Source organism: Octopus sinensis, linkage group LG1 (genome assembly GCF_006345805.1).
Source record: "Octopus sinensis linkage group LG1, ASM634580v1, whole genome shotgun sequence".
In the NCBI taxonomy this organism is placed as follows: Eukaryota; Metazoa; Mollusca; class Cephalopoda; order Octopoda; family Octopodidae; genus Octopus; species Octopus sinensis.
The window spans coordinates 100891696-100909195 of NC_042997.1; the positions used below are offsets into that span (position 1 = coordinate 100891696).

At 35.9% G+C, this 17500-nt stretch overlaps 1 protein-coding gene across 1 annotated transcript in view; it reads left to right on the forward strand.

Moving 5' to 3' along the window:
* The window catches only part of LOC115211254 (ATP-dependent translocase ABCB1-like), a 146444-nt gene that overhangs the window by 88544 nt on the left and 40400 nt on the right, over positions 1–17500 (forward strand). The window contains exons 16-18 of the mRNA XM_029780102.2: positions 5017–5117; positions 8307–8453; positions 15979–16068. Coding sequence (XP_029635962.1) covers positions 5017–5117; positions 8307–8453; positions 15979–16068 — 338 coding nt within the window. The remainder of the gene's footprint in view (positions 1–5016; positions 5118–8306; positions 8454–15978; positions 16069–17500) is intronic.

The following is a 17500-nucleotide window of genomic DNA, read 5'->3' on the forward strand; positions in this document are numbered from 1 at the left end:
CTGTTCTATCTACTCCTAAACTGACAAGATGGTTACTGCTGGAATGTGTTTGAACATGAAGCTGATTGATCAGCAGTGACCAGGAGGTGACAACAACACAAATGCTAGTAGAAATCATTTTCAAGGTGAACTATATATTGTGTACAATGAATGACTGCAGGTCCACTGTACTTGCTGGTATAGTCACATGCTTAACTAGTTTGGTGCACAGTTCTGTCATTTTAATTTCTATCCCAATTTGTGGAATCTCATCTTGAGCCAATCTAAACTTTGAGTGAGCTTTCTGCCATGCAGAAACTGTGAAGAAGTCTGTTGATAGAATGTAGTTGGCTTAAACATCATTTGGTTTAACTAAGCAGGGATTCTCTAGCAAAGTCCTGCCTGCTCCAGTCATTCAGATCAGGATTTTGGTCAGACAGTAATCATGAATTGTGGTTTCTTCTTCTCTTTCTTACCAATCACTGATCCACATCATGTAAAAAAAAGTAAAAAACAAAAAAATTAAAATCATGTATGCATGCCCTCCCTCCTGAAATTAAGTCATGAAAAATCTGACCATCTCTGAATAAGCTCTTAAATTATACTTTCATCCTCTATCATGAGTCTTCCCCAATGACTTCAACTACTTTTTTTATTCTGGAGTGACCACTAGATGTTTAAGATTGGTGATCATTGTTCTTTCCTAAGCAATCGCTGGTAATAACAACCAATTAATTTCATGGTAGTTGTATTCACATCTATTATAAGAATTAAGGCAGTGAGGAGGCAGAATTGTTAGCATGCTGGGGAAAAAAGCTTAGAGATATTTTGTCTGTCTTTGTGTTCTGAGCTCAAATTCCGCTGAGGTCAGCTTTGCCTTTCATCTTTTAGGATTAATAAAATATGTACCATTTGAACACTGGGGTCAATGAAATCGACTTAACCCTTCCCCTGAAACTAGGGACCATGTGTTAAAATTTGAAACCATTATAATAAGAATTATGATTCCAGTTTAAATTGAACTTCGTGTCTTGTCACTTTTTGGCATCATAATTTTAACCATGAAGCAAATATCTCTACAGAAAACAGTCTTAACTTTTTTTCATTGTGTTCTCAATGATCTGAAGGAAAGGAACACAAATGTCAGAATTGTCCATTGTCAAATCTGAAAATTTGTTTGACTATTTAATTATTCACACTTACAATGTGCCACTGATACTTATGCTGTCACCTTGCTGTCATCATGGGAGAATTGGTGCTTATGTTGTAAACATGGAGAAAGTTTTTATTCCAAAGCTGTTACACATCTAAACATCAGTTTTATTTTATTATTTTTACTATTAATAGGCTCATTTATATGTATGTGTTTATAATTACTCTGTAAACATTTTATAATTATTGTATTGTATTTATAAATATGTTTCTTTCTTGATTGGATGAACAAAAAATCTAATTAAGGGCACATTAGAGAGAACCTCTACAAGATATACCACTGGAGCTAATGTATTGTTGATTAACTAGCTAAAAATGATACATGTTGTCTATATATCGCCTGCCCCTGGCCAGATCCTAGCAGTGGATCTTTTCGCGGGCGCTTGTCAGCGTGCATTGGAGCGGTTCAACTTCTCCAGGCGCCAACGCCGCCTCAACATCTCCCCGGCTGAGCTCTTGGCTCTTCGTTCCCTCCAACGGCGCGCTGACATTATCATCAAACCGGCTGACAAGGGTGGAGCTGTAGTGGTGTGGGGCGCGGACCTCTATAGGGCCGAGGCTTTCCGCCAACTCATGACACCTCCTTCTATTCCCCTCTGCCCTCTAACCCCACACGTAGCTACCAACAGACGGTATCCTCTACTTCCAAGACCTCATCTCGTCCTCCCGTCTCCCCCGCACCGCATCCAACCTAATTGTGCGAACCCCACGTACCCCCACCATTTACTTTCTCCCCCCAAATCCACAAACCCAACAACCCTGGCCGCCCCATCGTCTCCGCCTGTAACTGCCCCACGGAGCTCATCTCTAAATACCTCGACCGTGTCCTTGCCCCCCTAGTGGCATCTCTTCCCTCCCACATCCACGATACCAACCATGCTCTCCGGCTTTTCAACTCTTTCTCCTTTCCTCCCGGCTCCTCCAAAATCCTTTTTACTATGGACATCCAAAGCCTCTATACTGTTATCCCTCACCACGAAGGACTGCAGGCCCTTCGACACTTTCTTGACCTCCGCTCTAACCCTGTACCTGACACCTCCACACTCATTCGTCGGCCGAACTTGTCCTTACTCTGAACTGCTTCTCGTTCGCGGGCGAGTTCTACCATCAGGTCTCGGGAGTGGCCATGGGAACGCGAATGGGCCCCAACTATGCGAACCTGTTCGTTGGCTATGTTGAGGCCCAAATATTTTCTAATTTCACTGGTCCCACTCCTGAACTATATGGTCGTTACATTGACGACATTATCGGTGCCACCTCACTCTCCCGCGAACATCTAGATTCCTTCCTCTCTTTCGTCCAATCTTTCCATCCAGCCCTCCACTTCACTTCCACTATCTCCAACACCTCTGTCTCCTTCCTCGACATTTCGGTTAGCATTCTTCACTCCACTCTTACCACCTCCATTCACTACAAACACACAGACTCACACTCATACCTCAACTTCTCTTCCTCCCACCCAGAACACACCAAGCTTTCCATCCCCTATCCCAATTCCTCCGTCTACGTAGGCTCTGTTTGTGACGACCATGACTTTGAGACTCAGTCTCAACGTATGGCTCACCACTTCACCCTACGTGGATACCCCCTCACCACTATCCACACCGCCCTTGCCAGAGCACGGTCCGTGGACCGTGTATCTGCTCTCTCTCCCCGAACCCGCCCTGTAGTCTCTCCGCCTCCCTTTTTCCCCCTCCTTACCACCCCACGACCCTACGTCTCCAACGCACACATTCTTCGAGCTTTCCGTCATCTCCAGTCCGACCCGTCCACTTCACACCTCTTCCCTAACCGACCCCTCCCCTCTTTCAAACGAGCCCACAACCTTCGAGACCTTTTGGTCCATAGCTCCTTCCCTGACCCTACCTCCCAACCCGGCTCGTTCCCCTGCTCCCGCCCACGTTGCCGCACTTGCCCTTACCTCTCCAACACCACCCGCCTCACTAGCACCCACCATCGACCCTATCCCATCATCCACTCCTTCACCTGCACCTCCAGCAATATTATCTATTGCATCTCTTGCTCTCTCTGCAATTCCTTGTACATCGGACAAACGGGACGCCGCTTGGCTGACCGGTTGCGCAGAACACCTTCGTGACATCCACCTTGCGAACGACACACCGGTCTCACGCCATTTCCGCTCCACCGGTCACTCCTTGCAACACCTATCTGTGTTCGGTTTGTCCTTACACAGAGGCCATCCAGATTCCCGTTCGCCGTGAACAGGAATTAATCTTCTTCTCTTCGCTCTTATACGCGCCATTTGGTCTCAACTCTCCCCCCTCCTCATCTAACCCCCCTCTCCTCCCCCCCCTCCTCACCTATCCTTTCCCCCCGACCCCTACTTCTTCAGTCCTTCATCCTTTCAGCCCCTACTCCCCTTCCCTTCTTCCTCTTTTCTCTCCTCCCTCCCTCTTCCCCTTCCCTCTGCTCCCTCTCTCCCCTTCTCTCTCTCTTCCCTCTCCCTCTTTCCTCCTTCATCCCCCTCCTCCCCCATCCTCTCCTCTTCCCCCCTCTCCTCCCCCTCTTCTTCCCCTCCCCTTCTCCCCCCCTCTTCTTCTCCCCCTCTCCCTCTTCTCCTCACTACACCACATGACTTTACACATCACATCACATATGATGTGCCATACTAATACACAACACCAACTAATACATACTAATACGTACTAATACATACTAGTACATACTAATACATACACCAACCCTATACACACACACGTCCAGACCCCGCATACGCACTTATACTCTCTCATACACACACACACACACTTATACATACCAATACGTACTAATACATACTAATACATACTAATACATACACCAACCCCATACATACGCACGTCCAGACCAATCCTACGCCTAATACTCTCTCTCATACACACACACCACACACCCCTTATACATACTAATACATACACCAACCCTATACATACACACATCCAGACCCCCTACGCACTATTAGCTGGTCCCTCAACCCTTTTATCAACCCTATTATCTCCCCTTATTTCGCTCTCGCGTCTCATGTTGATCCTTGACCTCTGGCCGAAATCAGATCGCCATGTTGATTCGTTAGCTACTGCACGCATTTTTTTTTCTCTCCTTCTTTCTGTGTTTTTCTCTCTCTGTGTATCTTTCTGTTGAAGAGCGTAGGCTCGAAACGTTAAAGACTTGTTTTATTTATATTTCCTGAGCGCCATACTAATACAATTGTTCGTTTGTTTTCCACCTGCCTTCGTCTTTTGTTTATTTTCATAAAGCTTCCCGTTATATAAAACATTGTATTGATCTAGTTTCATTCTTCAGAAAAAAACTAAATTTTCCATTGGTGTACATAACTTTCTGCTCTCAATTTATTTGAAACAAATAAATTCATGACATTTGTCAATGAAACAGATCAATATGTTAGAATTAGCTTTTATATAACATAAAAAAAAGAAATTATCTACAATAAAATTATTTTAGATCATTTCTTTTTTTATGTTATATAATTCTAACATATTGATCTGTTTCATTGATGAATGTTATGAATTTATTTCTTCTGAGGATCTTGAACATGAAAATTCATACTCAAGTTTCTCAGAAGAAATAAATTTAGATAACTATATAAACTTTCTGCTGTTTTAAACATGTATCTGGTAAATTAACAAGGCAAAATCTTTGGTAGAATAAAACAGTATTAAATGGTAAAATTTACTATATTGTATTTTGTCAGTATATATTATTACTATTATTGTTTTGTTTCTGCAGCTAAGGGATGCGATTTTTCTTTTGTTGAATCTATGTACAACAATAAATTAAATACAAATTTAATTATTTGCAATACAGCAACTGATGATGAAGTATCATCATCCCAACGACAGAGATTAAAATCAATAAGTTCTGTACATGACGGAGAGACACATGACGAGGCATCAGCAGTTGAAGAGGTAGGGCATATTTTTTAACCACTTCTATTTATGGCTATGATTTCCAAATATTTTTCACATTATATCCATCCCTCTGGATATGGAAACGATATCTCACCTCCATTTGATTCAAATTTATTTTCTGGGTGGATGAAAGATCAAAAAGAAGAACCATATTATGTCACAAAGAAAATATTGCACTTTCAGATTTGAATAATATTTTTATATATCAAAACTACAATTCACTGCTTTCATTTGCCTTCACATATTCCTCTTCTTGAAAATTTCCCTATCTACTATTGGGAAGAAGGATATTTGTTAGGTACCACTGAATGTGTTACTCCTTATGGCACACTTATTTTCATGACTTTTATTAACGATTTGTTTTACTGAGAGGAAGACTCATTTGTTTCCTTGCTCTCTGGTTTTCTGTTTATCAATATGTTAACCCATTTTTTGAAGCCTATTCATTTATGACACTATACTTCACCATTCTGAATTATATTTCCTGGGATAGGCATAGACATGGCTCTGCAATTAAAAAGTGAAAATAAGAACCATGTGATTTTAGGTTCACTTTTACTGCATGGCACCTTGGGTTAGCTGGTGTCTTCTGCTAGACTTTATGAGGTGGATTTGGTAGCTGGAAACTTAAAAAAGAGGCCCGTCCTTCTTTCCTATAAGTGTGTGTGTGTGTGGTGTGTGTGTGTGTGTGTGTGTGTGTGTGTGTGTGTGTTTATTTAGATCAGTACTTGCTTATTCCAAAGTCATGATGTTCAAATGGTGTTTTTGTTGGAACTTCTCCAGTCATTAACAAGTCTGTTTGCTTTGTATCTTTGAAGCTATGTTAATTAAGAAATCTCTCACTTGGAAAGAAGTTAAAGGCCAGTATGAAGAAGGGAATCTGACTGTATGAGAATGCCTCAATAACATATTCTTCAAATCAATGCAAACATGGGAAATAGGGTGATGACTTTTTCAAGTCGAGTAAGGCCAAAATACCAGAAGGTGAACTTTATGTTATAATGACAAAAAATCATAATCATTTCTTTCTTTGACACAAAAAACTGATGACAATATATTTGACAACATTTTTGCTACGAACATGTGTTTATTGTTCAAGTAATAAGACGTACTGTTATGCATTGTTAATGTAATAAGTGAAGCCTAATACAACAGCAGTTTTCAAAGATCCTTGTTGGTTAAAACAAATCACAGAGTTAATTTTTCAGAAGATCTGCAATCTAATTCCTCCATTAATTTTACTGCATGTTCAGCACATATGTTTGAACACTGAACATCTTGAATTACTGATTCTTTAAGATTCCAATTAACTTTCAAACAGTTGCTTGCTTTAGAATATCCAGAAACTTCTGAAAGTTTCTGGTAGGCCATGCTGTCAAAACTTTGGTAACAAAACTACATTTCCATCCAGTTTCTGCTGATAAAACAACACATGTTGTAGAATTTTTCTCTACTTTGTGGTAGAAGTATGTATGTGAGGATGGCCAAGATTGCTTGTGAATTCCAAAGCACATTTAAGTAAATATTGGCAGCTCAATTCCCTGAAAATCCAGCATCATTGAAAGGTATAAGGCATTAGCGAAAGTTAAAAATCCAGACATGCAAAAAATCAGCTCAGGAACTAGAGAATCTATATAAAAAAAAATTTGATTTTACCATGTATAACATTAAAGTCTATTGTAAGAAATGTAAACACTCTGTTGACAAGGTACGATACCTATTTGAAACGACTGAAACCAGGTCAAAATTTTGAAGATTTGTTTGACATTACTAATCAACATGGTATCTGGGATTATCTCAACAACAAATAATGTTACTGAAGATGTGAAACAACTTTTACTACTGTATAGATCGTTATTGGCATTTGGTCAGGAAGTAACTTCAGTCATAAACTCCTTTAACTCTAATAGAATAGAATGAAGCACTAATGCCGAACGTAATGTGAGTTTGACTAAGACAATGCAAGTGTGACGCATTTGAAAATGGAAATATTAGTTGGTTGGGGAGGTTTTTGAAAGTTTGGAAAAAATGAACTGCTAGTCACTGTTTTCTCATTATTTCTCATAGCAAGTCACTCTGGCCATGTTGAATTTCAGAGAAAAATTAAAAAAAGACATTACCCTAATTGGGAAAAAATAAAGGAATTAAAATGAATGACAGAATTGTTGAATCAGCTCAACAGGGATTTTTCATCTGGAGCTTGCCACATCATGCACCTTCAATACTGGTTTCTTTTTAAAGTCATTGATCGTATTATATCTTAGCCTGAAAACGTTATGATGACTATGCCTTTTCCAAAGACATAAGCGATGAACTAGGTGCAGTGTATATATAATCATAAAATAAAAAGTTTTAGGTTTTGGTTAAGGAAAATTTACAGGTTGATTGTTATATATATGGACAATATTTTATATATGTTTTACATATATTTACAATTCAAAATGGCCACCCTTTGTTTCCACCATAGCTCTTAATTTTTTCTCAACTGTTTTATCACTTCACAATTCTTTAAACTAGCCATTTCCAGTGAATGCTTACAATTTGTTTATGTTTTGTTTGAGCTGCCATACTTACTTAAAAGTAAACAATAAAGCAAAAGAATGTTAGGAAGCGTAATACAACATTTGCAGCTATTTTTGCAAATAAGAATATTTCAATTTATGTTTGAATGAATGGAAAATTATTAAGTTTAAATAATGGGTAAATGTAAATGCCACATCTGGTAAAAAAAATTGTGAGGCGATAAAACAATTAAATGTTTGCAGAATAACTATTTTTAATATGTAGAAAAAGTTTCCAATGGTACAAATAAAACCAAATCCAATTCGGGAAGAAACTATTCAGTTCATATCAGGAGAATCATTGAAGCCATTGTTAAGAGAGTGAGCAGAAATCCATGAAGTGATTCTCTCTACAATTTCATCTGAAAACCGAAAAATAAACAACCACATCATCGAAATTTTTAATCTATGAGATAATCGATGATTAATTCATGACAATGTGAATAAACATTACATTTGATGGAGTAATTTAAATGTTAAAGAGTTAAACAATAAGTTAGAGTTGTTTACTTTATGTTCTGTGAAGTTACCTCTTGTTCTACACCAGTTAGCTAGATAATAAGTTAAATCTACTTCATCTTTGAAGTTTAACAATTGTTGCATTTTTTTGTTCTTTTAACTCCAGGAAAAAGATCTCCCTGAAGCGAGTGCAATTCGAATTTTTAAAATGAACTCACCAGAATGGCCTTATATCCTCATGGGGTTGCTTGCTTCTGCAGTAAATGGTGCTGTTATACCTGCATTTTCAGTAATTTTTAGTGAATTCATAGGCGTAAGTAAAATTGAGTTGATTGATGTTTTAAATCCTTTTCTACAATGGGCACAAGGTATAAAATTTTGGGGGCTGGGTCCAATTGATTACATCAACCCCAGTGCTCAACTGATACCCCCCAAAAATGAATTTAGAATGTAAAACAAGAAGACATGTCATGAAGCATTTTGTTTGGTATGAATTTAAAAGTACTAAATTTCTCACAAGACTTACAAACCAAAGTAATTATAAGCACAGGCTTGGCTGTCACATGGTTTCAGGTTCAATCCCCCTGCATGACATCTTAAGCAAGTCTCTTTTGCCATAGCCCTAGAACTACCAATGCCTTGTCAGCAAATTTGGTACACTGAAACTATGTAGAAGGCCTTGTATATATATGTGTGAGTGTGTGTGTATGTGTGTGTGTGTGTGTGTGTGTGTGTATGTGCCACTATTTGACAACTGGTGTTTATGCCCTTGTAATTTAGCAGTTCAATAAAAATGATCAACAGAATAAGTATCAAACTTCAAAAATGAATACCGAGATCAATTTGTTCAATTAAACCCTTCAAGACAGTGCTCCAGTATGGCCTCAGTCCAATGACTGAAACAAGTAAAAAATAAAAGGTAAAAGAAGATATTAAAATGTTTTTTTGGAAGATTGACAAATTTTTTAATATCTCAAATGTAGATTCATTAAGATTCTCCTAATTTATCAGCATAAGGAGTTGCATAAGTTTTCTTAATATTTCATCAGGATATATTTAGGAAAGTAAACTTCTACAAATAAAACAAAATGTGGTGTTATTGAAATATATAACCTTGTTACATCAGTATATTATCATAGTTTAATCTATTATATAATCTAGTCACCAATAAGTCTCTTAACAAAAGACTTATGTAATAAAAAATTTGTGATTACAATGACACATTCATTTCTGAAAACTTCCATTGATAACTGCTGGGAAGCATTTCTTAAAATAATATACTGATTTTAATGTTTTCATCAATGAAACAAATGAATATGTTAGAAAGTACATTTTATAACAAAATCTCTGTTTCAAATTGTACAAAGGCAGCCACAAGTAAATATTGATAACTTGATTTTTTTATGCCCTTTTCGTCACTGTTTGTAATGAAATCCGCCCAATTATTTAGTGGAATACAATATGTCAGTTATTTTGGTGTAAAATTTGTGATTCTTCATGTGCTACATCAGAAAATAGAATAAAAGTCTTGTTTTTGTAGTGGCCTCAATTCAATCAGATCCTTTCATTTGCAAAAAACAAAAAAACAAAAGCTTCACTGGTTGTTTAAAAGATTACAACCTCCCCACCTTGGTGTGTTTCTATAAGCTATGTATGATCCTGCTTTCTTTATTTTACTGTGTGGGTGCCATGTAAAAAGTACTCAGTCCACTCTGCAGTTTGGTTGGTGTTGGGAAGGGCATCCAGCTGTTATAACCATGCCAAAACAGACACAGAAGTATGGTGCAGTCTTCTGCCTGGCCAGCTCCTGTCAAACCATCCAATCCATGCCATCATGGAAGGAGGATGTTAAATGATGATGATGATGATGATGATGATGATAAATCTAGCATGTTTCAAAAAGAGCCAACCTCTGAATCAGGGGAAATGTTGTTGCCTCTTGTTAAAAAAATGCTGTGATGCTATATGTTTCGAATTTCAAAGGAACACTTTCTAAAATAAATAAGGAAAAAAATTAATTCTTCAAGCATTTTAAAATATCCATATCCACTTTACAGAGTGTGTTAAAAAGGACCCAGCACATTTTGTAAAGTGTTGGACATTAGGAAGGGCATCCAACCATAAAAAAAAAAAAACATGCCGAAACAAACAATTGAGGTCTGGACAGCTCTCCAGCTGGTAAGCTCCTGTCAAACCATCCAACCCATACCAGCATGGAAAATGGGCATTAAACAATGCTGCTGATGATGATTTACTGTAGAGGCAAAATAGTTGAGCAACAGTTGCTGAGGTTAATAAGTACACAATCTTTTGTCAACATTTCCTTCGATTATTTTGATATTCTTATCAAAGAAAGGTTGATCTTGCAGAGTTTGTCTGAAAAATACTGACTTCATAGGGACAATTAATGGTGTTGACACTTCATTATACCATTGGATATGAGTACTAGTAACCTGTTTCTTGGATTAGTTGTGTACTTTATTAAATAGGTCATCCCTTCCTACTTTACAGGATTACATTAACAAAATTCCTATATTTGAGGTGTTGTAATTCAGTAGAAATATTGTTGTTGTTGCTGGGAAAACAATCTATGACAGAGATAATGCTTAGAATGTAACTCTGATTCAATGGGTCATTATATAAAAGTATGTAGTGTACGCTAACTGAAGTCAATAATCTTCATATAGTATGACAGTGTCAAATCACACATTTTAGTACTTTGTGATATCCTGTCTATTAATTTCAACGTTAGGGTATATACTTTTGTTTCATCCTGATTCATTGCATTAAGCCGCTGTCTGTCTCCCCAAACCCCCCTCTCTCTCTCTACACACGCACACACACACACACACACACACACACACACACACACACACACACACACATACACACACACACATACACACTCATGTAGTAGCAATGCAAAGCAATGATGAGCAATAAGCAAACTTTAAATTCGTTCAACTATGTTTGTGACATTATTTTAATTTCTAATGGCAATCTCACGGCAGTTTGCAAATGCATAAAAAATTCTCGCTTTTGATAAAGAGTGTAAAAACACTTTATCTGCTTATTGCCAATCTCTTTGGGACTCCCCGAGGCATTTCTGGCTCTTTGGTCTTCATCAGTGGAAGATACCGAAGAGTGTTAAACCTGAGCTGATTAGAAAGTTGTAACTTTAAAATGGAATAGTCAGTACTAGTGGTTGACTTGCACTTGCAGGCTGCCCAGTCAGAACAAATATAGTAGTAGTAGTGTTAAGAAATGATAAGAAAAAAACAAACTTTAGGTTAGTTGGAAAGTTTGTGTACAAATTTTAATTACTAAAGGCAGTTTTGTTGCAGTTTAACAAAGAGAAAAAATTCTCACTTATGGTAAAAGGTGTGAAAACACCTAATCTGCTCAGTGTCTATTGGACTCCTATTGAACTCTTGAGATGCTTTTTGGTCTCTTTAGTTTGCCTCAGTAAAATTTGTTCATATTTTAGGATTGCGGGTCTGGATTTGGCCTGGAATGTTTTTAATTTACACATGGAGTCGGCCTGATTCCAAAATGGTATCATATGTTGGGCTATGGCTTCTATGAGTAAAGTTGAAAAAGTGTGATACACTGACATTCATATTTATTATATCATATTAAGGCGGCGAGCTGGCAGATTTGTTAGCATGCCAGGCGATATGCTTAGCAGTATTTCGTCTCTCCGTTAGGTTTTGAGTTCGAATTCCACTGAAGTCAACTTTGCCTTTCATCCTTTTGGGATCGATAAAATTAGTACCAGTTAAGTACTGGAGTCAATGTAATTGACTTAATCCCTTCCTCCAAAATTTGAGGCCTTGTGCTTCCAGTAGAAAGGATTTATTAAAGTTGAAAAAGTGCAACACACTGACATTCACATTTATTATTTTATATGTGTGTGTGTGTGTGTGTGCAAAAAATAAAACAAAATAATAGTGTTCAGTATGTTGGCGACAGGAATTTCTGTCAAAGAGACATGGTTAAATAAAGTTATACATCATCTCCCTCTTTCTCTCACATACCCACTCTTCCTCTCTCTTTTATCATTACTCTCACTGTCACCATCAACATTACTATTTCTAATAAAACATGATCAACTCTCCCTAAATTTCTTTGTCTCTCTTTCTCTCTCTCTCTTTTTCTTTTTCTCTCTCTCTGTCTGTCTTCACCAACACCCTCAATGTCTCTATGCCTACAATTACTCTCACCCATCATGAGGAATAGTAGGAGTGTCATTGAATAGTGTGAGAGGGGGCCTAAGTGTGACACGCTGACACACAGGAATTAATTTTCGCATTTATATTAGATATGCAACAAAGATACACTTTTACACCACACCTATTTTGCAGCTACATTCTTACTCATCCCACAAAACAAACCTCAAATAATTACGAATAAGACTTGGAAAATTAAAATAATCCTTAGTCCTTTAGAGCTACATAGCCACAACTTCAAAGTAACTGTCAACTCTTTCCTTATAGTACATATACATACACACACACACACACATATATATATACACACACATCTATATATATATATATACATATACATATATATATGTATACACATATATACATATACACACACACATATTGTTCCAGAAGGAATAATACCAATGTTTTCTTTGAAACATATGTTGAAAGTATAAAGATTTGAATAACATCTGCGTTTAACCCCATTTATTTATGTAATATAAAAAAATTTCACCAAAACCTGGAGTTTCTACCTTTATAAGTAGGCCATTACATCCTTGGTACTTATGTGAATTTTTGCTACCCTGGTAACTATTTATTTATTTTTTCCATGTTATTTGCAAACATTGAAAAAATACACATACATTTATTGACTTAATCCCTTCCCTACATATATATACATATATGTATATGTATATATATATATATATATATGTATATATATATATATATATATATATATATATATATATATAATATATATATATATATATATATATATATATATATATGTATATATATATATAATATATATATATATATTTGGTGAAATAGAAAGATGAATAATCTTGTTGCAGATTAATCAAAAGTTTAACCGATACCTTGGTAGCAAAAATCACAGCAGAAGACAGCACAGTTGGAGGTACAACCATATGGTGTTGCAACCGTGCGTTGGTGCGGATAATTGAATTTTAATATTATTAGTGAATTGAAGAAATGGAGTTGAACGAAGATTGAACAGAAATCGTTTTATTGCATTCTACACGTGTTTCGAAAGCCACAATTTACCAAATTCCGATTGAATAAGGAGACCATATTGTGTCTTTCTCTTCAGGAAGAAATAGGAATTCCGTTGGCAAAAACAAAAACAGAACATCGGAATTTGGTAAATTGTGGCTTTCGAAACACGTGTAGAATGCAATAAAACGATTTCTGTTCAATCTTCGTTCAACTCCATTTCTTCAATTCACTTATATATATATATATATACACACACACACACACATATATATATATACACAGATACACACAAATATGAGTGCATATATTTATGTATATATATATATATATATATATATATATAAATTAACAGAATGAGATAAAATTCCAAGGCAGTGAAAGATTTCAGAACATTTATAAGTATGGTTTACAGCTGTTTCTGGGATATTTTATGTATCCCTTCATCGGAAACAGTGTGAGAAAATGGTTAAGCAATAGTTATTCTACATAAGATATGAAATAGAGAGTGAAGTGGAGGAATGAAAATAGACGTGAGATATGCAGGGATAGTGTATCTGCAGTTCCAGTATTTATTCTCACACTGTCTTCGATTAAGGGATATATAAAATATCCCAGAAACAGCTGCAAGACCTGTTTATAAATGTTCTGAAATCTTTCACAATCTCGGATTTTTATCGCATTCTGTTAATTTTTTTATATATACGCATGCTGATATTCGCATAACCACCGAACCTGGAGCTTAACTATAGTCTGTCCATAGCACTTACTCAGCATTACCTGACACCTTTGGGTTTTCTTGACACCATTACCTCTCATAACCTATATATATATATATATATACACATAGGTGAGATTTATAGAAAAACAGAAGACAGGTGTATGAACAACAAGCAAGTGTATTAGTCTGATGCTCAGGAAAATGGAAAAGTTTTTTACGTTCGAGCTTACGCTCTTCAACAGAAAGGAATAAGAGAAAATAAACAGGGAAAAAATGAAAACAACTTGTAGATTTCAGTGGTCCAGCATGGCAAATGATTGGAAAAAAATATATGTATGGGTCTATCTATCTTTCTATCTATCTATCTATCTATCTATCTATCTATCTATCTATCTATCTATCTATCTGTCTATCTATCTATCTATCTATCTATCTATCAATCTTTCTGTCTGTCTGTCTGTCTGTCTGTCTGTCTATCTATCTATTGTTTTTGGGGTGACCCTGGGTGTCGATGGTGAATACCTGACCCACTTTTTCAGGACCACTTTCTGGCCAAGACCTATGAACAATTTCCAGAGTTCCCTGGCCTGGCAGTAATATTGGGAAGCATTGCCTGTTAAGAAACACCAGACCGACCTACCTGAGATGTGGTCTGAGTGATGAAACTGTTCTGCACTCATTCGTGCAATGTCCAAACATTTCAGACTTTTGGGCTATGTCGAATGGCTGCTGTCATGTGTGGGACAAATTTGGTTGTCAGCCAAGTCTATCATGAATGTTGCCCCTGCCACTTTCCTTTAACTGGGAAGGAAGGCAATTTTCATTGCATTTGTGGCTATGGTGAAAGAATGTTTAAGGTGGACTCATTTGAAAAGTTTAGAGACAAACATTTTCCTCTCTGGCCAACCTCTCATCAACTTTTTCAAGTATCACTTGAAAAGGAAGATGAAAATAGAGAGGGTAGTTTTGTCTTATTAAAAGTTTAACAAAACGTGGGTGAATGTGGCTAGGATGGTACGCATGAATGACAGAACTACCTTGAGTATGATCCTATAAAGCAAAGAGAGAAAGAGCGCTTTGCTCTCATGTTATTACTTTTTTTTGTTTCTGAGGTTACCTTGGTTCTTTTTCGTAGGTTTTTCTTTCCATAGATAAACCTAGTCAATGTTATATTTACTCCCCACTTTTGGAAACTCTAATCATTAAAAATGATATTTTTGTTATTTCCTAGTGTACATGTCCCAAAACGTTTTTGATCCCTTTTGATCATTTTCAAAACGAAAAAAATCTACATTGTATTGTCCCCTCTGTGTTTGGCCCTGTGTAGCTAATAAAGAAATCTATCTATCTATCTATCTATCTATCTATCTATCTATCTATCTATCTATCTATCTATCTATCTATCTATCTATCTATCTATCTATCTATCTATCTATCTATCTATCTATCTATCTATCTATCTATCTATCTATCTATCTATCTATCTAATCTATCTGTCTCTCTGTCTATCGATCTGTCTATCTATGTATGTTTCTGTCTATTTACGCCTGTCAATATATATATATTTTATATATATATATATATATATATATATGTATGTATATATATATATATATATATATATAATATATATATTATATATATATATATATATATATAGATATATATGTATATATAAATATTTGTATACGTATATGTATATATATACATATATATGTATATGTATATATATATACATATATATGTATATGTATATATATATATATACATATATATATATGTATATATATGTATACACACACACACATATATGTATGTATGTATGTATGTATGTATGTATATCATGATATGGTTTACACCAGAACTTTTTATCTTTATATCTTTTTCAGGCTTTTCAAGGTGATGGTTCTGCAGTTAATAGGTTTGCTCTCCTTATTCTTATGCTTGCTGCATTTATATTTGTTGGTTATTCAGTTCAAGTAAGTTATTGTATGATGTTTATTTAACTCAATTAACTCTTACAATAATTTATAAGGATTAATAATTATCCTACACTTAGAATCTTTCTTTTTAATCTCTGTAATTACTCATAACACTCATTTTGAAGTAGGTGCCAGTCTGGCAGAGTGTACCTGTCTCTAGACTAAGCCTTCAAAAACAGGTTAAACCCAATGATATAAGCTATCAAGAAAGTCATCAATTTTACAATGAAAAATTGCCCTTACTTTTATGGACTGGTCCTTTGAGAACAAAATGTTTCAACCAGGGTAATGTGACAATGCTGATGATAGACAGTCTGGGTCATCTTTGATATATTTCATCATTAAGGCTTTACTAAACCAATTCGTTTCTGTACCCCTATGATGGCAGCTTATCAAGTAATGCTGATGATTTTAAACATTAGTTTGGAGTTGTTAGAAGGTCAGTCTTTGAAAATATTGCTACTGATTTCTTGGTTGATTGCAATCATGATGTCTTGGGCTCTGATATTTGAGCAACTGATGAATTTCTATTGCAATATATCTTCTGTTTAAAATAGTAAAATCTGTGATGTTATTCAATGCTAGTCTCACCGTGCTAGCATCTTATGAAAGTTATATCAAAAGTACCGTAAATCCTCGAGTATAGTCTGCCCTTGAGTATAATATGCAGGGGATTTTTAGGGGACTCTACCTCTGTAAAACCTAAACCTTGTGTATAATACGCACTCCTTCTCTAACTTGAGTCAAGGAGGTCTATATAACGTCCTTGGTTTGTAAAAATGTATATGGTAACGTCCTTTATTATTATTGTATATTTTATATATATAGATATAACATAATGCAAACATGTAGCTTTTTTGTGCATTTTCTTTACAGAAAATCTAGAAATAACAGTAATAACATTTCATAAATGTTGCTTACTGCAAGTTATGGATGATTCTTTTATGACTTCATTGCTTTAAGGCTGAATAAACATTGCCGGACAGCAAATAGAGACTTGGACATTGCTTAGAAAATATCTTTCATTTTTAACCTCGCACTAGGGATTTTGACCTTTAAATTTTGTGGGGAAATGCAGATTATACTCGAGGATTTATGGTAATGCAAGAATGGGTGAAACGTTTTTTTATTAACAGACATTAAAGTTGCTTAAATTGCATATGTCGTTATAGTAACTTTCATCTCAACAAAGATACTACTCAATATAGTCTCTATCACAAGCAATGCATCCGCACCATTGGTGAACACAATTCTTGTATACTTTTTGAAAAAAAAAATCAAGAGTGCCCTTCATCACAACCATCTTTACCTCGTCTGTGTCCCTGAAAGCTATCTTTCATTGGACTGAACATCAGAAGTTGGAGGACACCAGATCCAGGTTATACAGTAAATAGGGAAATCACTGACCAGCTCATTTTGCTGATTACTT